At 41.8% G+C, this 23,183-nt stretch overlaps 1 protein-coding gene across 5 annotated transcripts in view; it reads right to left on the bottom strand.

The window, feature by feature from the left end:
* Nucleotides 1-3,866: 3,866 nt before the first annotated feature.
* The window catches only part of EIF4ENIF1 (eukaryotic translation initiation factor 4E nuclear import factor 1), a 41,390-nt gene continuing 22,073 nt past the window's right edge, over nucleotides 3,867-23,183 (bottom strand). For 4 of the 5 annotated variants that reach the window (XM_059895253.1, XM_059895251.1, XM_059895249.1 and 1 more), the window contains exons 7-19: nucleotides 22,709-22,884; nucleotides 17,709-17,844; nucleotides 17,322-17,501; nucleotides 16,452-16,684; nucleotides 13,275-13,346; nucleotides 12,634-12,817; nucleotides 11,601-11,680; nucleotides 11,126-11,268; nucleotides 8,516-8,600; nucleotides 7,115-7,247; nucleotides 5,626-5,970; nucleotides 5,205-5,369; nucleotides 3,867-4,618 (exon numbers count right to left, since the gene is read on the bottom strand). In XM_059895253.1, coding sequence (XP_059751236.1) covers nucleotides 4,377-4,618; nucleotides 5,205-5,369; nucleotides 5,626-5,970; nucleotides 7,115-7,247; nucleotides 8,516-8,600; nucleotides 11,126-11,268; nucleotides 11,601-11,680; nucleotides 12,634-12,817; nucleotides 13,275-13,346; nucleotides 16,452-16,684; nucleotides 17,322-17,501; nucleotides 17,709-17,844; nucleotides 22,709-22,884 — 2,174 coding nt within the window. In that variant the 3' untranslated portion in view covers nucleotides 3,867-4,376. The remainder of the gene's footprint in view (nucleotides 4,619-5,204; nucleotides 5,370-5,625; nucleotides 5,971-7,114; nucleotides 7,248-8,515; nucleotides 8,601-11,125; nucleotides 11,269-11,600; nucleotides 11,681-12,633; nucleotides 12,818-13,274; nucleotides 13,347-16,451; nucleotides 16,685-17,321; nucleotides 17,502-17,708; nucleotides 17,845-22,708; nucleotides 22,885-23,183) is intronic. The other variant, XM_059895250.1, reaches the window with a different exon arrangement.

Here is a 23,183-nt window from a genome sequence, read left to right as displayed (position 1 = left end):
AGTGTGGTGGTTGAGTAAAATAACTCTGACCAGGCACATCAGGCTTTGAATGTCAGGCTCACCTCTAATTAACTGTGGAATCCTGCATAAATTACTCAATCTCTATAAGCTTCAGTTTTCTCATGTAACATGGAGATGGTAATAACACTTACCTTCTAGAGTGGAGATTCTTAGTGTTAAGAGAGATGGTACTTGTAAAATGCTTACTAGCACAGTATCTGGCATATACGTACTTGGTGAATGTTGGCTCTTGTTTTCACTGGTTCCTTTCCTTTAATTAGGGCACAGCTGTGTATCAGTGTTGGGCTGAAAGTTGAGCTGAACCATGCTGCCAGCTGGGCACCACTAAGTGTCTCCCTTCCCATAGCCCAGCCCTTCTCCTGAACTCCCATGGCAGCCCTGGCCCCAACCACATAACCCGAGTGAAAGCACGGAGGCAGAACATTGCAAGTGAGGCAACCAGTGTGATCAGAGCAGGTTTGTGGGTACACATATGTATGGAGGTGGGAGGTTAGGTTATAAGGAGGGGTGGGGTCAAGACTACTTGAGAGGGTACTAAGGACATAATTAGAGGTTTTAGACTGGGAATAAGGAATTTAAAGGGATTGCCTTGATAATGCAAAATTGACTGGCAGAAATCTTTGTGTGCTGGACTGGACTAGTGAGAATATGGGGAGAGGGAGGGAGTGGGCATATAGCTATAGAGGAGAAATCTAAACTCGGTAACTGACTGACTTGCTCTTTGGAAGAGAAGTCAAAGATTATTTCAGTATGGATTACAGGGATGATAGAGAAGGGTAGTCCCTGAGAAAATCGAGAAGGGAAACAGATTTACAGGAAGACAGAGTTTGATTTTAGATGTAGTGAGCTAGAGCTTCTAGCAGGTTGTGAGGAATGAGGATGTGGGATTTTCCACATACTCAGCCTTTTCCAGTACTTGTTACTCCTATTACCTTAGTGACAGTTGTTTCCCTCTCATAGTCTTCCTAGAGCCTGGGTTTAGCACTGTCCCCACAGCCAGGAGATAAGCCTCTCAGGCCTGGTATCCTAGTCACTTTGCAGGGCGTAGACCTTGATATCACTGGTACATTCATGATAGAGGCCATAATTTAGAACCTACCCCGGCTCTTCAGAGAGACATTGGCTTTCTGAGCTATGGGATTTCCAGCAAGGTTTACTTTCCAGCCAGGGCATACATTGGGTTTTGGGGGAATCCTCAGATTCACTTCCATTGGGCAATGAAATGCCAGGATGTTGGGGAGAGGATGCTGAAATCCAAGTTCATCCAAGGCGTCAGGATGTGCTTTGAACAGGCCTTGCTTCCATCATTCAACACCCTCCCCTTCCCCCATCGGTGGCCCCTGGTGTTTGAGGAGAGCATTACCCTACCCCTCCTTTCTCTCTCTTTTGGGCTCAGACTTGGGAGTTCTGGGAGAGAGGTACAGTCTTGTATTAGGAATGCTGCCTGGGTAGGGCCACCAAGGAGGGTTATTCCTATAGCGCAAAGCTTTCTCTTCATGAACTCCAGCGCTAGAGTTGTTTGGCTATCACAGCATGGCTTGAATTTCCTGTGAATTTCCATTTTTCTTTCCTAATCTTTTATAGCACAGCTAATCAGACTCACTATCCTGTGCCATTAACTAGTTAGAATGCTTTTAGCTGTGTTAAATAGCAGACGCTAACTTATTAACCAGCTGCAATGGAAGAAAACTTGGTCTCTCACATAAGTTTTCTGGAGCTCAGATGGGCTTATGGTAGCTGGTATGTCATTGAGGATCCCAATTCTTTCCATCAAGCTACTCTTGTCCACTGCAGTTTGTTGGCTTTGCTGGGCAGTTGGCTCCCCTCACTGTCGAAGAATGTCTGCTCAGTCCCAGGCTTTATATCAGTATCCAGAGGATACTAAAGAGGGCTGAGTCTTATCTTTTGGGGAAGCCATTTCCTAGAAGCTGCCCAGCCAATTTGTCTCTGCGTCTCATTCCCATTCTTGAACCAGTTGTTGATAAAGGGAATAGAACTATTGAATCAGTGTACTCCAATAAGTTATCTTCATTCCTGGAGTTTGTCTCTTTCATTCAGGCCAGTGGACCTGACCTCCCTTCCATCTTAAGAGCCTGGCTTATAAGATACTTAACAGCTGTCTCCTAGAAGAAGGCCTGGCTGTACTTTCCCATTTTTTTCCCCCTACTTCTCATTGATTACTACTAACTTCCCAAGTACTGGCTGCTCAACTGCTTCCTTGGGGGCGGGGGCACTATTCTTTCCTACCTGACCCCCCTCCTTAACTTCCACGAGGTTCTCTGTGGCCCTCTGCCTTTTTACTTTGAGGAGGCCTTGCATATCCTTCCAGTCTTGATTACTTCTAAACTCATTTCATGCCTGCTAGACTTCCCAAAGTTGCTCCATGTAAGATATCTTGTTAGCTGAGACATCATGTCATCAAGTCCTCCTGCCCTTACTCTATATCTGGCTTTTAGCTCCTGAAGACTGCATTAAATTCTTTTGCCTCTACTCTTCCATTCACCAAAAGTTTTAAGATCTGTGCCGTTTAGCTTCTGCTGTGCTATTCTTAGCAACACTCCTTTATTTCCTTCTGGCTCCATCTCACCAGTTATTGGCTAATGACTTTGCCCTCTGCTTGGTGCCTGCATTTGTTCATTTCTGTCACACCAGCTTCTAGTCTGAAAAGGAGGCCCTCACTGGCAACTTCAAGCCAATCCTCCCCACTCTACACCTATTAACTATTGGTTCAACATGAAAGGTAAGGTGAAAGGACACACAGGAAAGATGGAATTAGATTCAGGTGTTGTGTTCTGCCACTGTTACTTGAGATTGTTTTCCAGCTTTTGTTTATAGAAACAAAGCATTTGTGAGAATTCTAAACAGGGCTTATTTCTGAAGTTGAAGAATCACTCAGCAAATCCTACTGCAGGGAGGGAGGGCTAACGAAGTTGAAGTACTAGGAAGAGACAGACCTCATGCTCAGTTCACAAAGCCAGGTTTGGTTGAAAAGCAACCTGCTTTCTTGTGTTCCTGGAAGACTAGGGCAGGGTGGGCAGCTCCAGGTTTATAGGCTGCACCCTTAACACTCAGGCTGTTTTTCACCCTTGTACTCAAAATCCACCCATCTTGTTCATTTCACCTGTGAATCAGAGAATGGCCTCATTATTTGACCCTCTAGTATGAAGTCAAAGTAGCTTTGATGGCCCTAAATAGACAAGTATCGAGATACTGGGTGAGTTAACTTGAAGAGCTCAAGAAGATTTGTCACCTCAGATTGGTGGGACTAAAAAACCTTCAGCGAGGAAAGGGGACTTGAGGCCATAGAGTATTATAGTAGAATCCTTTTCTCCAATGTTGTGCATGTAGTTAAGATGAATAATTAAAATAATTGTGAGCTGAGGAATGAGGTAAAGCACACAAGAAATCACTTAACACAGGCACCAGAGTCTTGAGGGAAGTTTTATATGGAAAAATATTATGGATTGAATCAGAACTCTAAGGCCCCATTTTTCCCTATAGGGAACTTTGACCTGGAGAACAGGAAGGCAACGAACTGTTGACTTTTACCCCAGTAAACAAATTGTTTCACTAGGTGGGTTTAATTTTAGAAATTGCACACCATCATCTGGTATTATTAGCCACAATCAATACTACCTGTAAGGTCAGCCCAGCCTAAACTGGCCCATTGGGGTCTTTAAGGCTCAAGAAAGAGGGCCATAGCTCCTTCTCCCAAATGAGAGTTCAATTCCATGAGTTTTAAAGAAAAAACTTTTAAGATAATTTCCCTCAAAGAACCTAGTGAAGAGGAAGGGATTCAGGAAGAAATAAACACAACAATGCCATTCACTTCATTCACACACTTAGCATATGCAACTTTAATCAACCAAAAGAAAAAGTCCCAAATGTACAAGTGAAAAAAAATCCATACTGTTGACACAGGCTTAACTAATATCAGCTACTTTTATGTACAGCTGTATAAGTTCAAAAAAGCTATCCTATATGTATGTACAAAAGTTGTTTATACACAGGTCTGTACATAAGGGTCTATACATTTATTTCCTCAGAACCCTTAAGGTGCCACCTTTTGGTGAAGACACCAACACTTCATTCACATATCTTACAAAAAAAGACTGTTTCCTGTATTCAGGACTGACAACACTGCATCCTGTATTCAGACCATGTAGGCTCCACTCGATTGGTTAATAAGTTCCTTCCATCATAATGCAGACAACACCAGGTGCCTGGGTGCCCTTAAACAGCTTCGCACAGAGTGCTACAAAGTAAAAGCCCATAAACCAACATGAGATGAGGAAGCAGAGTCCTGACCAGGGTGCCACCAAAAGGTCCAGGCTTAGACAAGCCTGCTGCCCTGCTCACTGTCGGTACTCCAGTTCATCTACACTGATGACTTTGGCAGGCATGGAGGGCAGGGGCTGCTGTAGCACATCTGAGCCAAACCATTTGGCAAGGCCCACGGGGGAGCTGCTCCTCTGGCTGGGGCGGTGCTCTAGCTGGGAGTGCATATGAGGCAGGCCTGACCGGCTGGGCACATTCTGAGGCGTCGTCTGAACGCTGACAGCAGCTGCCTGGGAACCAGACCCTGGAGGATGAAGAACTGTGGCGATAAGAAAGAAGGTTATCATTCAGAGCACAAGGAGGGGAGGTAGTTCTCCAGCAGGCCCTGCTTCACTCAAATCCTATCCATGAAACTCCAAACAGAATTCTTTACCATGTGATTGATTCTAGGCTTCTTTAGGAAATTCCTTTGCAAAATGCCAGAAGACAGTACCTTGGAAAGCTGAGCTATTCAGAAGCAATCCATATTGAGAGCCCATCCTAGATGACATGCCTACTACTTCCCAAGACAAGCAGAAGCAATGACATAAGCTGGTGAGAGAGCATCTACTCTCGGCAGTCCCTATGCTGAATCTGTCGGAAGGATTCTCAGCCTCCTCTCCCCTAAGAGGCAAAGGGACAAAAGAAAAAAAAAAGCCAGAGCACACCTGGCTCTCCCACTGGCTTCACAGGAATTCCAAATCCCACAGAGGTCGGTTTACTTCATCCTATTCTCTGATTACACCCTTATTCCAGTCTTGCTAGGGTGAATGGTCAGTGTCATTTTATCCCCTTCACTGGAAACTGGTTCAAAAACTTTAAGCCTGAGCCCATCCTCAGCTCACCTGGCCCATTTCTGAACCTACCTGAGCGCTGTAGCTGCTGTTGCATCATTGCCAGATGCAGAGGTGTCCCAGGACGAGGGTTTAGGAGAGGGTGACTAGTGGCAGGTAAAGGGTAAAAGGGTTGACCCAGGATTGGGCCAGATAGTCCCTGTAAATGAGTCAGGTCCATCCCAGGAGGAAGCACACCTATTGGGCAGAAAGAAGAAACTGGTGAGAAATAATCTACCTGGAAATTTTCAAGCCTGACTATACAGTTTTGCTAATCAGAAAGTTTATTAAGAATGAAGAATGCTCAATGCTAGGTTCCTGATCTTTTAATCGACTAAGGGATAGATCAGATTGGACCCACTGGTTAAAATGGAAAAAACCTAGTAACATCTTTTTAGGGATGAAAACCTTCATCAGTTCTAGCAACTGTCATCATGCCAGGTCAGAAACTCACCAGCTTGGAGCAAACTTGGAAGATGCTGTGGATGTACTCCCTGGGCCAGCATCCTTTGGACCAACCCTGGGTGAAGCTGGTGAGCAGGCCGAACGATGGGGACATGGGGGACAAGGGGGACTTGGTGGACAGGGCGGAGAAAAGGTGTTCCTGGAACTGGAGATGCCAAGGTGGGTGTTTTTCTCCCAGTTGCTTTAGGTCGATAATCTTGTTCTTTGGTGTAACGATTGGTCTGGGATAGTGGGGTGGAACATGAAAACCGCTGTAGGGTTGATAGTTTGGGATTTGTAGTGGGAGAAGAGTCTCGATCAGCAGTGGGCACAGAGCTGGATGACAGGAGGGTCTCTGTAAGGATCCAGAAAGAGAATATTTTGGTATTGGCAAACTTTTCTCAAACACATTTTCCTCCCAATGATCCAGTAACTCATTTCTTAGAAAGCTCACAATCCTTATTTGATCCCCTCAACAGATTTAGAGGATTGCATTGTAGGGACCATCGTTTGGCCTTATGAACAGGCCTAGTCAAGGTCATGGGTAGTTAAGGACAGACCTGGGAGTAGACCCCAAGTTTTCCAGTCTTCCAACACCTTGCTGCAAGAGTTTATTTTTGCTACACTCTAAAAAACCAAAGACTCTGAAGTTGTAAATGAGATAACTTTTAAGAAGCCCACATCTTTGTTCTTATAATCTTCCCAATCCAGGAATAGCTATGGGCAAGCAAGCCTGGCATATCAGGTCTGGTGGTCTAACTCAGTTGGGCACCCTGGTCTGCCCATATGCGCCTGTGGTCTGCATCTGTGTGGGAGCTAGTCCTGTCCTAGTCAGCTGCTTGGGATTAACACGCTTTCTAGTCTAAGGGGAAAATCAAGTGAGTAAAATTATGCAAATCCATTACAACAGAAAGCTTAAAGAGTAATTATAGTCTGGTGAAGGAATCTGAACTGCCTTTTAGTAGGACCAACAGGATTTCCTTTTTTTTTTTTTTTTTTTTTCCTCAGAAGCTTTCTCACAGGCAAAAAGCTCTCAGACCAATACTCTAGACCTATGTAAACCTCACTCATTAGAATGTTTCACTATGTCCTTAAAATCCCAACTGTGCAACCCCTAAAAACCTCTTACATTTTCTACATATTTATAAAAGGCTCTCACACACCTCCTATATGCTTCACCCATCGCACAGATTTTATTGGATGATTAGTCTCCACAGACTGGAGAGAACCTTTCAGAAATAAACCTGGTTGAACTTTTATTAATTTGCCAAATAAATGTACTAATATTTCAAGCCAAAATAAGGATCCTAAACTAATGCTTGTTCTTCCTAATACCAGCACTCATGCCTGCCACTGTTAGATGGGTCAGAATTTCAAGTGGCTGAAGTAACTGTGAGCTGGTCCAACCCTTCTCACTGTTAGTCTTGCCCAGGGCTTTGCAGGCTGATGCTCTGTCACATACTTTATTGGGCAGTACATCCTCAACAGCTCTGCAGTACCTTCACTGGGCTTCTGAGTGTCCTCTTTACTGTCACCAAGAGCTGCTTTTCCAGATGCTGGCTCCTCCTTGCTTTTCTCTTTGCTCTCGTACATCTTACGAATCACTGAGGTAGGAGTGAAGGAAGGAGAAAGCTGCAGAGAAAAACAGTATTAACATATTCTTTAAATGCCTTTCCTAATCAACTGGCCAACTACTGAAGCTGAAGAGTCCCCTTCTGGCTACATGTGGCAGAGGCCAACTCCAACGTTCTGGTCTCTAGCTGCTGGAAGAAAAGCAACAGGATGGGCCAAATAGGCGGTGGCCCAAGTGCACCATCCCATGCTCACAATTTCATCAAAACCTAGATTTAGCTCTAGCATAAAGGTAGTTGAAGCACAGAAGCTTCAACCTACCTGTCTGCGGTGATGGGGATCTGCCTATGCAGCCTCTGCTTCAGGATTAGGCTGGAAAGGGGGAAAGAACATGGCCAGAAGTATACCCTGAAACAGCAGCCCTCCCAGCTAGGAAAGGACATTTCAGCGACAACCACAGAACCTAAATTTCTCTATACTCCTAATGTTTCCCATCTTAACCTGGCTACCAGAAAATCCACAATTATCTTCTTAAAGGTCTCCTCAGCCACCAGTACTCACTATTTGGGGTCATTTGTTCCCACCTCTTTATTGCCTACTTTTACATTGATGATTTTATTATGCATGCAACTTTTCTCATTAAACAACCCCAAATCCTCGATGATAGGAGACAGGGCATGAATTACGAACAGAAAAGCTCTTAGATCCTGCCTTCAGGGTGCTTGGTGCAAAGACCCACTTGAGGTCCTGAAGTACAGAGCAATAGTCTTTTCCCCTTATCAGCTTTGACTAGGTGATTAAGGTCTGTGGGGGGATGAAACCTAAAAAAGGTAAATAATGCTGGTACACGAGTCGGCTGTAAAACTTGAGTTGTCACCACAAATAAGCAAACCTCTCTATCCCGGCCTTAACTTGTATTGAGACCTGAATCTGAATTTGTGAACTCCCACCACGTTTCTCTCGACTTCCCATGCTCCAAGCCCAGTCACCTCACCTCCCATCCTTACCCCTGTCCTCCCCTGCTCCCCACTCCAATTCTTCATTCGTTTGAACATATCACACCACCCTGTATGCTCTGGCCCTTACTTGTCTATCTGCTGGAACACACTTTCCCCAAGGTAGGGGCTTCACTAGAACTTAGAATCCTAAGAGTTAGACTGTATCCTGAGAGGGGAGGACCTAATAAATAGGCAGGTATAAAAGTCTATTAAATCACTGACTCCTGTGGAAGGCACTCAAGGACATTTTGGGGTACACAGTGATCCAACATAGGCACAACCAAACAGGGAGAGGCCTAGGAGTCATTCACAAAGGCAAAGGTCACTGACCATGCTTGTGATGGAGGCGGCTGGGGCAGGGGAAGAGGAATTCCCTCCGTGCACAGGTGCTGGTGACTTGGTCACTCGCGGTTGCCTGTGAACAAATCAATTATCAGTGTGAGCCCCAAGCTGCTCAAACTCCAAGTTCTAAAACCACATAAAACTCAAGGCCAGCCTAGGAAGCATCCCATTTCCTTTCTTCAATTCAATTTCCCAAGCATTTAATAAGTGTTTAACATATGCAAAACCATGTGCTAAGTTCTGAGGAAAGACAAAAGCTTAATGATACATGGTCCCGGGCCTTGCAAGAACTCTCATCTAGTGGGGGAGATACTTAATAACCTAGGGCAAACAAGGCATGTCAATATTAGGGTACCAACAAAGTACAATGGGAAAATGAGGGGTAGAAGGAATGAGAGGGTACCCCTACAATGCAGGGACTTTGCAAAAGCTTCTCTTGGAAGGAGCTGCATTGAGTGTGCCAATGAGAAACTACGGACGGAGAACAATGATTCAGGTAGAAGGAACAGGTACAGGGACTCGAGAAGGCCTTGGGAATGTAGGGTTATCCAGGGCTAGTGTGTAGTTTACTTGCTGACTAGTCCAGTGAGGTAGGCTAGGGAGGGCCTTTATTCTGTAGGGCAGGCTGTGCTCCAGAAAGTAGGGAGCAACACTGAGCAGGCACAGTGCCTGGCATAGAACTGAGGCTCTGTGAGACACTGGTTCAAGTCAAATAGAGCACCAAGACTTTGAGCTATTTTAGGACCTAGTTACATGCAGCATTTCCCGCTACTCCTGGTCTACACACAGGGTTGGTCCCAGGCTTCCCAAATAAAGTTTAAAAGAGCAGACTTCCCTTCTCTCCCCAGACATCCTACTTATTCTCTCTTAACTTGGAAGAAAACAGGAAACAGTTGATCATGACATAAACAGGCTGAGAGAAGAATGAACTATGTGAGCTCACTGGCTAATCAAAGCTTCACTGCATTTCAGCCATGTCAGACCTTGTACTGCAAAGGCCAAAGCTCCAAGTACAGTCAATGATTCTGGAAGTTCTCTGACTCATAAGCAGATGGGAATCCTAAACTCATGGCTTCTTTCCAGTCTGTACCAGGTAAGCCCCAGTGCTGCCACCCTGAGACTCTGAGTATGACGACAAGGGGAGAGAGAGACAGTAGTACTCTGGGTGACTAAGAGGTAACCTCCAATCTGGTGGTTCTGCACGACCTATCATTTATTCCTTCAGATAAACATATTTGAGCACCTACTATGTGCTAGACACTGTTCTAGGTGCTGGGGATACAGCAGTAAACAAAAAAAAAATCTCTGGCTTCATTACATTCTTGTGTTTGCAGGGTAGAGGGGTTACTATGGGCAGGGAGACAGAAAAAAAAATAGTATGTTAGACGGTGATAGGTTCAATAAAAAAGTAAAGCAAGGCAAGGAGAAACCATGTCTGTTGGGGGACACAACTGTGTACAGGGTATTCAGGGAAGGCCTGCCATTTGATCTAAAAATTGAAGGCTCCACCGACAGTGACTTGGATCTACCTGCTAGCTTCAAGTTAAGTCACATTTAAAAAACCTAAGTTCCTGTATCTGTAAAATGCAGTTCTTTACCCCATCTACCTCACGGAGTTGTTGCCAAGAGCAAATTAAATTGTGGATATCAAAAGTGCTTTGAAGGTCAACAAATCGTTATGTTGTAGAGAGAAGTCCAGTGAAGGGGCTTGGCAGACCAGTCCTGAGCTCTCTGTTTAGGCTGAGGGCTATAGATCAGATACATTTATGCAAGGGAATGGGGTACTTACTGGTCCCAATGTTTTCTGAAAGTTTCAACATACAAAACCAGCTAAAGGAAGACACTGAGACAGCAATTTTAATAATCACATCAAAACAAATACGGCTTAAGTACCAAATACTATATGGGGCAGGAGTATAGTGTTCAAGGATGCACATTTTGGTGATAAAACTAAAAATACGAAGGTGGTGATTACTTTTAAAGACTGGACAATGGTCACTTCTGGAGAAAAGGGGTATTATTGAGATAAGGCACAAGGAGGGCTTCTGGGTAGCTAACAAGAGTTTACCTTACAATAAGCCATATATTTGCTTCATGCAGTTTTCTGCTTGTTTTATTTTACAATAAAAAAGAACAATATTGCTACCCTTTCCTCCCCAACTTATGGTTCATTTCATTTCACTACTTGTTGAAACTAGTGGAGAGAATGAGAGGAGAGTGAAGTCAGTAATCATCTGTTAACAGCTCTGATCAACAAACCTGAATCAAGGCACAGTTTGATACTCAACAAGGAATCTGAGGGGGAGGAAGCTAGGTATAGTTTTACTTTTCATCATTTCATAAGCATAACTGCAAATAAGTAGCTATGCTAGCTACATATGTAAAAAGGAATCTGTTAAATGAAAAATATAAATAAAATTATATAGGATGAAAAGCCTATGCCCCTGCACTAGAATTCAATCATACAATTTCCTCTACTGAACATTCGGGAGATGGAACTGTCACCATATATTGTATAATATATCAGTGTGTAAAACAGAAGTTATACTATGGATAACTAATTTGCAAATCTCCACAAGGGTAGGATTAATAATTTACCTGTTTCTGAATCCATCTCTGGTTCTATCCACCTGCGGTTTGCCAAAACCAGGCTGGTAGAAGTTTGCTGCCTGCACTGCAAGGTCATGTGGCAGGGCCAGCCCCTCCAAAGCTGCCTGTTGCAATTCTAGCTGGCTCATCTGCTGAACAGAAGTGGCAGAGGGGGGGTCAGCAGAAGAATGACAGTCAGTGCACTTTCTACAAAGGTCTCTCTTTGCTCTTTTGGAAAAGGTATGTGTAAGCAGCAGCTGAGAGAAATTAGATACTGCAAACCTGACTAAACTGTGCTGCCATCCACTGAACAGAATTTTAGCTATTTAAGTATGACATAATTTCACCAATTTTCTAGCCTTCACTGGGCTTGAGTTATAATTCAAAACCACTTCCAAGCATTGCAGCAATTCTCTATCCCACAAGCAACAATAAGGGTAAAAAGCAAGCAACAGATTAAGTTTGAGAAAGAGCTCAGCCAGACCTGGGCTGTGACAGGGCTCATGGGCTTGCGCATGCCTTGGAATGGATCTCCGAGAAGCTGCTGTGGTCCTGGTGTGAAACCTGTTGGAAAGGTTAAAGATTCAGTGCGCGTCAAGACAGCACCTGTCCCTCCAAGAGGCATTATCACCAATGCATGCTGCTCCTCGCTGAACACCATCTCTTTCAGGAAGTACTGATTTCCTGGGCTGATGATGTCTCTCTTCTTCTGTGCCCCACAGTGGGCTATGTGGACCTCAATCAGAGCTAATTAATGACTCAAACTGCTGGTATCTATCTTCCTAGCTAAGCTGTCAGCTTTGTTTCTTTCAGAGGCGAGACCTCTATCTGGGAGAGAACAGCTTTTCTAGCCAGTGATTTGGCCCATTGCAACCACACCAGCTGATACCAAAGCAGCGGCCAGTGCTCTGAGGTTCATACTCTTTCCATTGTATCTCCCTAATTGTGGAAAGATTACAAAAACTTCCTCTCAAGGTATGACTGGCAGGGGCCAGAGCAGCCAGCAGCTTAAAGTGGTCGCAGGTGCAGGAACACTGAGATTCTGTACAACACTTTGCTAAGACAGCTTTGTGGAAGTTCTTCTTCCATTCATGTTCTGAATTAGCCACAAGACCTCCCATTTGGTCGTGTACAACTTCACCAGGTTGGTGGAGAGCCACTACTCTGACTTATCTATTAAGGAAAAACCTAAGGAGCCAAATTAACTTTTCTAGATTGAATTCCCAAAATAAGGAAGATGACTAAAAAGCTGGATCCAATTTAGATCAACCTCAAGAGAAAAAGTACAAAACTGCAACATGAACCTATTTATCTAGAAGGGCAGCTGGATAATAAACTATCTTCCACATGTGTCCTTACCACCCCCTGAAAAAAGCATAACAAATTAACACATTTCTTTTTAAACTCTTCAAGGATACCCATGAAAAAGACTTTGCCAGTTTTAAGGGAGAGGTATAACCTAGGGGAAGGGAAGGGGAAATGATGACAGATAGGCATCTACGCACAAAAGCATTTACCAATTGGTGATGGTATTCTGGGACGAAGGTAGTCTGCTGAGGCTGCTCTCGTCTGAAACACCTGTGACAAGGGAGGAGAGGGTGCTCTTTGGCCCAGTAAAGATGTCGTAGGCTCCAAGCTCCCCATAAGGCCACTCAGAAGATTGGAAGAAGCAGGTCTCTGAACAGGTGGACCCAGAAGTTCCTAAAGGCAGAAAAGTCAAATCCTTGTGAACAAACCTAGTTCTTCCTCCTAGTCAGAGGTTGTGGATTAAATTCTGGAAGCCAATGATGAATCTCCCTCCTGCTGCACTGAAGGACTTGGCACATGTACATGCAACAAATTTCTCTGAACGTTCAGCTACCAACATTTCCTTTAAGTTAGTGCTACAAATATAAGTTAGATACTTTAAATTTCCATAGAAATTGCAAACCTGCAAACTGGAAACCAAGCGCTTACTTCATCATCTTTTTTAGCCACCTCCCCACCCGACGTTGAGGTTAACAAGCGACACAGAACTATGTCAGGCAGCAACATCGTATCCTTCGTTGCCGGGCAACATGGATCATTCTCTAAGGCCCAAAAGTGGACCACTACACAAAACCAGTTCGGAGGACTACTGTTCAGGACTCCAAGGCCTCGGTATAAGATTGTGAAGTACCTGCAAGATGTTCTTAGGGACAGGCTGGCCTGGAATCTCAGCAGGGGACATCAAATGGCTTTCAAGGGTTCGCTAAAAAAATCAAAGGAAAACTGGTTTTAACCTTCTTACATACTTAACTTATAGATTAATTGGGGACCACAAGAAAACATAAAAACTCCCCAGGGAGTTGGCACTTAACAGCAGAATGATGTCCATATCACAGAAAAGTCAGATCAACTTGTCCCACTCTCTCATCACACAGGTCCCAAAGATCTTGGAACAGAAAGAATTTTCACATGTACGTGCAAAGTCCACTCAGAGACCCTCAGACAAGCTCTTTTCTGTGGTAACCCTAAGTCCATTTTACTATTTCTAACACTGTGACCAAAAGAAGGGGAAAAGAAAATGGTGAAACAGGGGAACACTTATTTACTGAGAAGCCACAAGTAGGAAATTTTGATAATCTATAGATTTTAATTTTCGAGGCAACCTTTGCTACCCATTGTCTTTAACAAGATTTATAGACCACAGATGGTATGAAAAACCTAGTAAACAACATGTGAGTTTGGCCAAAATTGTTATATTTCAGAGTTTCATATTTCAGGAAATTTAAACTTTATTATTTTTTAACAAGCTACTCCAAATGGGTCTCATATACAGGGCAAAATTCGTATCCTTCACTTTTAGCTGTTTTAATGCAGCAGCAGTTATGTTTTGCATCGAACTTGTATTACCTCTGGTGCTTCAGGACATCCTTGTGTCCATTTAGCTCTGCCTGAAGTGCTTTCTCTGTCAGTTTCCCTTCCACAAGCTGAACTGCCAAGGTCCACAGCAATGTCCTCGGGAGTGACAAATAGCCCAAAGATATCCAAGTGTTTCATTGCTGGTTTTGGAATTGGAACTGACTGTAAATGATTTTAATAAGATCTCCTCAAGAGTCATTTAATTCCATTTAACAAAAACAAATAGGCGGGCTTCCTTGGTGGCACAGTGGTTAAGAATCTGCCTGCCAATGCAGGGGACACGGGTTCGAGCCCTGCTCTGGGAAGATCCCACATGCCGCGGAGCAACTAAGCCCGTGCGCCACAACTACTGAGCCTGCGCTCTAGAGCCCGCGTGCCACAACTACTGAGCCCACGTGTCACAACTACTGAAGCCCATGCGCCTAGAGCCTGTGCTCCGCAACAAGAGAAGCCACCGCAATGAGAAGCCCGTGCACCGCAATGGAGAGTAGCCCCCGCTCGCCGCAACTAGAGAAAGCCCACGCCCAGCAACGAAGACCCAACACAGCCAAAAATAAATAAATAAAATAAATTTATTTTAAAAAACCCAAAAAACAAAAAAAACAAATAGGCAACTTTATACTACATGGCTTACTATATTTGGAGGACAGCGTCTACAATTTAATTTGAAATAGAGTTTAGATTGAACCAACATGTCCTATTTTGGGGATAAACAGTATGATTGAACCAAAACAGAGGCAGATCAGAAATAGTATACATAACACACACAGTCACAGTAACTAAAAGCTTGGAAGAATTCCATGACTTAAACAACAACATGCAAATCAAGTAATATTTTGGGATAATGCCCGGTGCACTTATTACATTATTTCCTTGTTGCTTTCTTTTCTAGGTTGAGTTTGTGTTACTCTTTGCCTAGCACCTTAAATTATATCATCCATTCCTTTACGTGTGTTCGTTTGAGGCTCATTCCCTCAGCTGAAGCCAGATATATTTCAGAGCACTGAAACCCCAACATCATACCAGTTATCCTCACAAATCTGGGTCAACTGTGTTAATAGCAAACCCTAGAATCATATCTGAAACAAGATGTTCAAAAGCATCAGGTAAACTGTTGAATTCTCCTGCTCCCATTTCTTTACTTACACTAAAAGTGGCTATTTACAAGATTTGACCCCTACCACTGTAGTCAGCATGTAATCACCATGACATAAAGGTACTGGGTTGGCCAAAAAGTTTGGGTTTTTCCGTTAAATCACAGAAAACCCCGAATGGACTTTTTGGCCAACCCAATAACAAGAAAGCTGAACAGGATAGTTTGCAGTCCTGTAATCTGGTCCTCATTTGAAAGCATTTATATCTAGTAATTCTTTGCATGGAAATTATCTAAAGCAGCTTACAAGGAACACTCCCCTATAACTGGCATGGTGTGGTCAGATACACAGAAATAAGTCTACCTATCTGAGATGCCTCCTTTCAGAGGCAGAGAGTCAGGTAGGTAGGCCAGGAACAATGGCGTCTGTTAGGATCTAGCACTAACAGCTGGTCAGAAAAGAAACATCAAAAATCAGCTGCCCTCTACTGGTACAAGGCACAATGAAACAGCTACTTCTCCCATGGTTAACCTGTAGTTCTCAGACAAGAAGGTGTCAGGAAAAACAAGAGGCAAAACTCAGTTTGGTAAATTTGCTATAACTTAGCAACTAGAGTAAGTCTATGTTTTTATTTATTGTTCAGATTTACCATTTCCCTTTCACTTTGTATCATCAAGGGTTAGCAACAGTAACACACAGACCATGGCTGAGAGGAGACCTCTAAATGTGTTATGACAAAGACCAGTATGTGTTACACACCTGCATTTACTGACATGCAGTCACCCTGTAACCCAACTTCATGTCTAAAGGTGTTTTATAAGTTTGGAGTCACAGCTTTTTTTATTAGTAAATTAACAGAATGCAACTGTCTTGAAAAATTCATCTTAGATACTTTACAAATGATATGTATACCTGTCAACTGCCTAATCAAGAAAGCAAGTAATCTCAGGTATCTGGGAGTAATTAGAAGTTGTGAAAAGATTTTACTCTAAAAATATGGTAAGTTACTTTAACTTAAGTAGCTGAATAAACAGAAAACCTTCTCTGGAGCTCACCCCAAAAGGTATGTTTACACCTTATTTTTTTCAGCAGTGAGTTAAGATAAGCAAGTTATGTCTGAATCTTTCAATCGCTGTACTGTCATGCACAGTAACTACAGATTAACCACAAGCCTGCTTTTTCAAGTAACAAACAGTATAGCGATAATCAAAGAACACACAAAAGTAGCAAGGACCAACTGACTACTAAAGAATTTCCAACTTACTCGGAATACCTTTTTTAAAAGCCATTTATTGGGTGGGAAGTGGAATAGAAAGAGGGAAAAGGAGAAAAGGTTGGGGTTTGTGCCAAATACTTACGCTGACTTTAGGCTGAGAAGGCAAAGTCCCACTTGCCTTCATGGTGCTCACTAGCTTGTTGAACGCAGTCATATCTCCATCTTTTCTGAGCTGTCGATTGCTGGTCACAGTACTCAGGGTCTCCTCTAAATGCTCTGCCATAAAGGGAGTTGAATTCTTCACCTGCTGGTCCACCTTCAAGCCCTTGAGCCCTGCTTCTACCTCTTCCACTGAAAGCACAACCCCTGAATGTGCTGAAAGGTTGAGAAAGTCCAGGTTAAGAGAAGCAAAGGAATATGTGGTAGGAATTCTCTTTGTATACCATGATGGTTAAGGTGAAAATAATTTATTTCACAGTTGAAGTGAGGTTGTCAGAAAAGGCTGACACCAAAAATAGACAAACTGAAGGCACTGAGATCCTGCAGGAGGACTTCTTATAATGAGTCTTTTGGAGACTTATTACCAGGGACAGGAATCCCAGATGGCCCAACATAAGCAAGAGTGCTACCTGCACTATGGTTATTATATCACGAAGGTTGTATGTTGAGGGCTTAATAACCTAAGCAAGAACATAGCAGACTGGGGCAGAGGTGTGAGGAGCTGCCAAGTTATGCTCGGGAGGACTGCAACATTCACGGGAGTGTTATACTCAGGCTCCAGGTAAGGAGGACGTAGAAGAAAAGTTCTTACCATGGAGCTCGTGATCCAGTGACTACCAGATTCTCAAAGAGGTGGTACTGTTTGATAAAAAGTTTTTTTGAAGAACATTAAACAAAACCCACCATCTATCTGACTTTTGATGAGATAGCAGTCTGTTAGAACCAATTCTGCCATTAAGACAGAGCATCCAAATGTTTCAAATATCTAAAGCAGACTCTAATAAAAACTTACAGCTCTCTTTAAGCTTTTCTTTATTTGCAGAAAGGCTGGAAAGGAGAGGTTTTAAATCCACTTTGGCTTTCTGTAGCATTTCTAGAATATCCACTTTATTTTCAGCATGGTCTTCTAATGGTATAGGAGCAAAATAATTCCCCGAGTTCTGTCCAGGAGAGAGGATGGCTTGTTCCAGACCTAGTATTGCAAGTAAATATATTCATAATTAATTGGTCCCAATAAAGCACAGAAATATATCTTCAACAGTATTAAAAGGACACAAATTGAAGGGTTTTTTCAGTATCCAGAAACCCTTTAATGGACCCCTGACTAATGAAGACAAAATGAACCATATCAGGGAAAGCTCAAGTCTACATCCAAGACCAGAACCTGAAGCAATTTTACCTGCAAGTCTCTCCAGCTCTTCATGCGGTGTTGACCCAAGACTGCTGGATCGGCTTCCTGATCGGCTCGGGTTAGAGAACCACCTACTGAATCGACTGGCAGAGACTGACCCTTCTCCCAAAACATCTTCTATCATCTAAAGGGAAAGATAAAAGAAGCTAAGACAATAGTTTCTAGGTGAAAAGGACAAGAAGGTTCAAATTTTAAGAAAGGGTCACTTACTTTGAAACTTCCTTTGATGCTGCTGACCTGAAGGCAAACACCCTCAGAACTTAGGATTCTGAACATCTTTAACTTTTCTTCCCCTCCTGGATCATTTCTGAGTAACCCAAACTTGGGCATAACCAACCATGTATTCTCTAAGTATATAAAGCAAAACCTCTGTGCCACAGAAAGTGTTCTGGTTTTCTATCTTTGCCTCATTAGAAAATCCATGAATGTTCTAAGAGGGTATAGTTTCAAAATAAAAATCAGCACCAGAGTAAAGCATTCCATTGCCAAGCTGATGAGTGACCTTCAACTAAGCATCAGGTATGGAGAGCTGATGAAAGAAAACCCTTGCTTCAGACTTCAGCATCCTCAAGGTTGTAATGAACATCATGAAATCCAATGCTGACAATTTCAGAACCCAAAAGCTAAAAAGTAGAGTTCATAAAGATCATATTTCCAAGTCATATTTCCTAGTCAAAGTCCAAGTCAGAATGTGAAAGATGAACTTTTAATTGATCTCTAATATCTGTTTGAACTTAATAGAAAGTTTTCAGGTGTTTGTTTTCTTTTAAATCTGACCTCCACAGTTTTTGGTTTAATAATAAGAGCAATTAAATGATGCACTATGATCAGAAGTAATTTCTTCAATGCTGTTTCATAACAGTAATTTCTATTACCAATCCTTCTTAAAAACTAAATTTAAGCATTGAAAATGAAATTTTCAGTTGTACCCTATTATAAATCTAATTAAATATCCAAATTGATCTTTATGCAGTTCTCTTATCAATATTTAGAAAAGACAAGATAAAGCAAATATCAATCCAAAAATGAGGCACATCCTTGACAATAAGGCATAAACAGAAAACAGGTTTTTCTGAAGGCTGGTACATAGATGACAGAGTTAGGGACTGTTTTATCTGAAGTCTAAAACCCCCAGTTTCTAGTCAAAGTTCAGCAGTGGAAGGTTAGATTTATTCTTTTATTCTTATCTGGAAGAATTTTCTCATAACACATACCCAATCTAAGCCACAAATAATTCTCTTGAGCACAAGAATGAGACATTGATTACTTGTGGTACTTCTATTTTCTTAGGTATTATTCAACAGTTTCAATCACATTCCACTTGTAGACTCTCATACCTTAAATAATGCTGACTTTTTTTTTCTTTTTTTTAGGGAAAAGACCGATTTTTTTACTGGATTTGGCTTTGACAAGTACTGGCAAACCCTGCAGACACGGATACAAAATGATTGTAAACAAACAGGCCGTGCCAGCAAATGCTGACTTTCAAGTCCACTAATTTGCAATCATTAAATTATAGGAGAAGCATTATAAAGTGATGTTTCACTGTGAAAAATTGGGAATTGTACCCAAAACACAACCACCTTGGTGATAAACAGGAATTTTTAAAAGTAAAAGCTAGAGCTGTTTAAAATATTTTAATTTTGAAAAGAGTTTGAAATTTTAAAAATAGTAAAAATAGCTTTGCACTTTGTTTTTATTTCCTCTGATCATATTGTATAGGAAAAAAGCCAGAAGATACACAGGAGGAACATGAAAAAGTAAAGGAAGTGAATATAAGGTATCTGGACATTTTCTAAAGATTTGACAGTAAGTGTTAAAAAAGTCATTTCCATATTTTGATCAGTGACCAACTTTGTTTGTTAGAGAAGCTAAGTTTTATTATAGCTAAAACATAAGTAGAGACAAAGTCGCTTTTACACACCACTTACTAGAAATGCCAATTTCAAGAAGCTAGAGCATTTTGAACCCAAAAAGAATCTTAAGAGTTTATCTAGTCAGTCATTTTTTACCACAGAGCCAGCAGGGATACTCTAATACCAGTCCCTCCCTCCCCTTATGCACATTGGTACTCAGCTGACTGCTGCTACATCCCACAGCCTAAGCTAGTCAAGAAGAGGAGGCTGTGAACTGCAGTCTGGTATGTTTCAGCTGCTCTTTCTAGACTACATTTTTAATAGCATTTTTAAGGTAACCTATATGACTGTTAGTTTGGTCCGTCAAAGGTCATTTAGACTAGTCATATCCTAGGATTCATATTATTCTGATACAGATATTGTGAAATATTTTTGCTCTTTGACAATTACTAAGTTTTACTGATCAATGCTTTTCTTTTATTACTTTCCACTTTTATGGAAATTTCCATATTTTTGTATTTGTTTCACTCTAGTTTGATTTTTCTTTGGATTTCTAATGAATGCATTTAAGGCTACACACTTTCATCTTAGCACACTTTTGATTATTCCACCAAGGTTTTTCTGTGTCATGCTCCTGTTCATCACTCTACATAGTTTAGGATTTCTGTTTTGATTTCCTTTTTCTTCATTCAAAATACTTCTATGTACCTGTTATGTGTCAGGTACTGTAGTAAGAGCTGCATATCTAAAATCAGCTTATTTTTAATTACGTAACTGAAATTATTTGCACATGTGATCTAAATTTTCATTTTGTACAGATTTTCGTGGCTGTCAACTTCTAATGTATTGCAATGCCAGTAAATATAGCTTAAAAGTATAGGGTGTAATTCTGTTTATGCCAATTAATACCCAACATCTGTGGGGCCTACTAAGTGCCAGGTACTATACTTCAAACACTTTATATCATTTGTCAGTTGATATTCAAATCTTATATATAGCCCTTCTTATTTTTCCCAATTGACTGGTCATTTTCTGAGCATAATAATAGAGTCCAGCTGGTTATACAGCACAACCAGAGCATCTCTTTTTACTGATCCCAGCTTTGCTTTTAAGTGAATCTATTATAGAATATACACCTTAATGAGCAGTACCTCCATGAAAAACATGGAGAGATTTCCTAGCTAGGTACCTTCTCAGAATTAACCAAGTTTTGGTTGAGGGTGAGGGCCAAAGGATAAGATGGTGCTGAGTTCCTATTCCTCCCTTTTATGCTTTATAGGCAGTATAGTTGGGGGGAATTAGGAGTAAAGACTGTTAACTGAAACTACAAAAATTAGAATTCAGTTTCCACTACTAACTAGCTATGTGACTTTAGGCAAGTTATTTAAACCTCTCTGTGCCTGCCTTCCTCATCTGTAAAACAGAAACAGTAGTAATCTAACTTACAAGGGTTTTGTGGGGATTAAATGACTTATTGGATATAAAGCCTAAAACAATCAGCACTGTATGCATGTTACCTATTATTAAAAGTTTAGTTTTGAATTCTTCCTTTGCCTAGGTACACAGGTAAGTTTCACGGGTACTCACATTTGGAGCCAAGTACAGGCCTCTAAATTTTGACCTTTTGCTGTGAAAACTTTTTACAATAAGATTTCCATCTGTCTTCTAAGAGAATGCAAAAAAAAAAAAGTCACTAAACACAGCTGGTATAAAAATAAAAAATTACTGTCCCCTCAAAAGCTAAGAATTTGAGAGGATCACTCAGTTTTACATCAAGTAAATTAAACTCATATCTGGATGCAACCCTTCTGCTCATAGTGACCCAAAGGACTACTGGCCAGCTCACTGTAAGTGACGTATCTGGCTAGAGGACTTACAGTTAAAACTGTGCTAGAACTTAAGGAGCAAAACCATGCAGCTGCCGGTTGATCTGCAGCCGCCCTCCACATATTCCTGAACAGCGCTGTAGAAAAGTGTGGTCTTGGGCCAAGCTGGTCCACAATGAGGTAAGTTGAGAGTTGGAGTAAATGCTTAGCAACTTTTATAGCAACTGAGCATTGCTTTGATATTTGTACTTTATACTAAAGTACTGGTCCTCAATGGACTGGAAATAAAACCTGGCCTTCACCATAGAGAATTTGAGAAGTACTGCCCTAGAACTCACCTGTGGCCCTGTACCTATCAGTGCTATGCAGTGTCTGCTCACCTATTCCGGGTGGCCATCTTTTAGGCTTTTGGGGGCAGGCAAATGACAAAGGCATGCCTCTCTGTCATGCCCAGCTTTGTCCACTCATGCAATGATCAAACAAGAAGCAGTTACAGTTAAGGAGTAGAGTAAGTTAAGTTAGAACCACTAGTTCTAAAGGACTGGTCAAACTTACTTGCTGTATTTCATGTCCTGTAAAGGACATCTGGGACGTACAGATGCTTTTGGTCAAATGGTTTTTAAAATTCTATTTCATCAGTCCTATGCACTCTTTCAGCAACCACAGAAAAATCTCAATTCTGGGGGCATAGGCCATAGTTTCATCTTTTCTCCCAAAATTTGATGAGGCATTACTAATCCCTAAATGGCCAAAGGGGACAGGAGCAAGGGCAGGTACCAAGTGAAGATTTGGGATGTCTTACTGTTTCTACTTTAAAAGTCGAGAAAGATTAGACCTCGACAGTTCAACAGCAACAGCGATAGTATCCCACACTCCTTTTCATGAAAGGTTTTCGGAACCATTACATCACACAGGTACCACCTAACCAGCCTTACCCAAGGAATGCAGATCAGTATGATACTGATCATCAGTTATAAAAATCCACCTCCACAATAAGGCTCTACAACAAACACTTAACTACTTAAAAATAAAAGCAGACAATGTTCTTAAACATCTGCAGAATTCTTAGTCCAATGCTAACAACCTGGAAAAAGAGTTAACTGGTATAGAATTCTCACTTAGTCATTTCCACTTAGCCTCTCAAAACGAAGCCAACAAAAGTTAACATAATATTTACGAATAAAAGCCAAAAAACTCCCAATCATCTAGCAAAACAAAACTTTAAAAAGAGGTATCTTAAAGACTCAGGTCAAATCTAACCCTACAGTTGCTCCATCCATGTTTATAAGCATGCTGCTACACTCACCGAAGCCAAGCATGGCACCTTATCAAGGTTAAAGAACTCATTAAAGTCAAATTCTCCTGGGGATTGCTCGGGCAAGACGGCATCCCTTGGCACTTCCTGATCAGCAGCAGGCTCCTGTTCAAGGATGACCTCCACCTCATCCTCTTCGGCCACTCCTCCATTGCACTCGACCATGCCTGAAAGCAAAACCGGACAAAGACAGTCTGATCATGTAAACTGCTCCAGACATATTTTGTGGCCTCAGCATCATCACACATGCAGAAGAGCCACAGATGACTTTAAAAGCAGACTTCTTGTGCCAGTGCAGCACTTGCAACAGTAAAACAGTTCCCTTCCTATGGGAGCTAGAGGAGGAAAAAAGACTTAATAACAAGCCAGAACACCAACATGATTTAGGAAGGATTATGATCCCTCCTCTGCCCATTCTTCAAGTTTTCTATAATGTAGTGGATTTTTTTCTAATTTTTTATTTTAA

Source organism: Balaenoptera ricei, chromosome 14, assembly GCF_028023285.1.
Source record: "Balaenoptera ricei isolate mBalRic1 chromosome 14, mBalRic1.hap2, whole genome shotgun sequence".
NCBI lineage: Eukaryota > Metazoa > Chordata > Mammalia > Artiodactyla > Balaenopteridae > Balaenoptera > Balaenoptera ricei.
The sequence above is the reverse complement of the archived record's forward strand: the minus strand, read 5'-3'. Positions and strand labels throughout refer to the sequence as shown.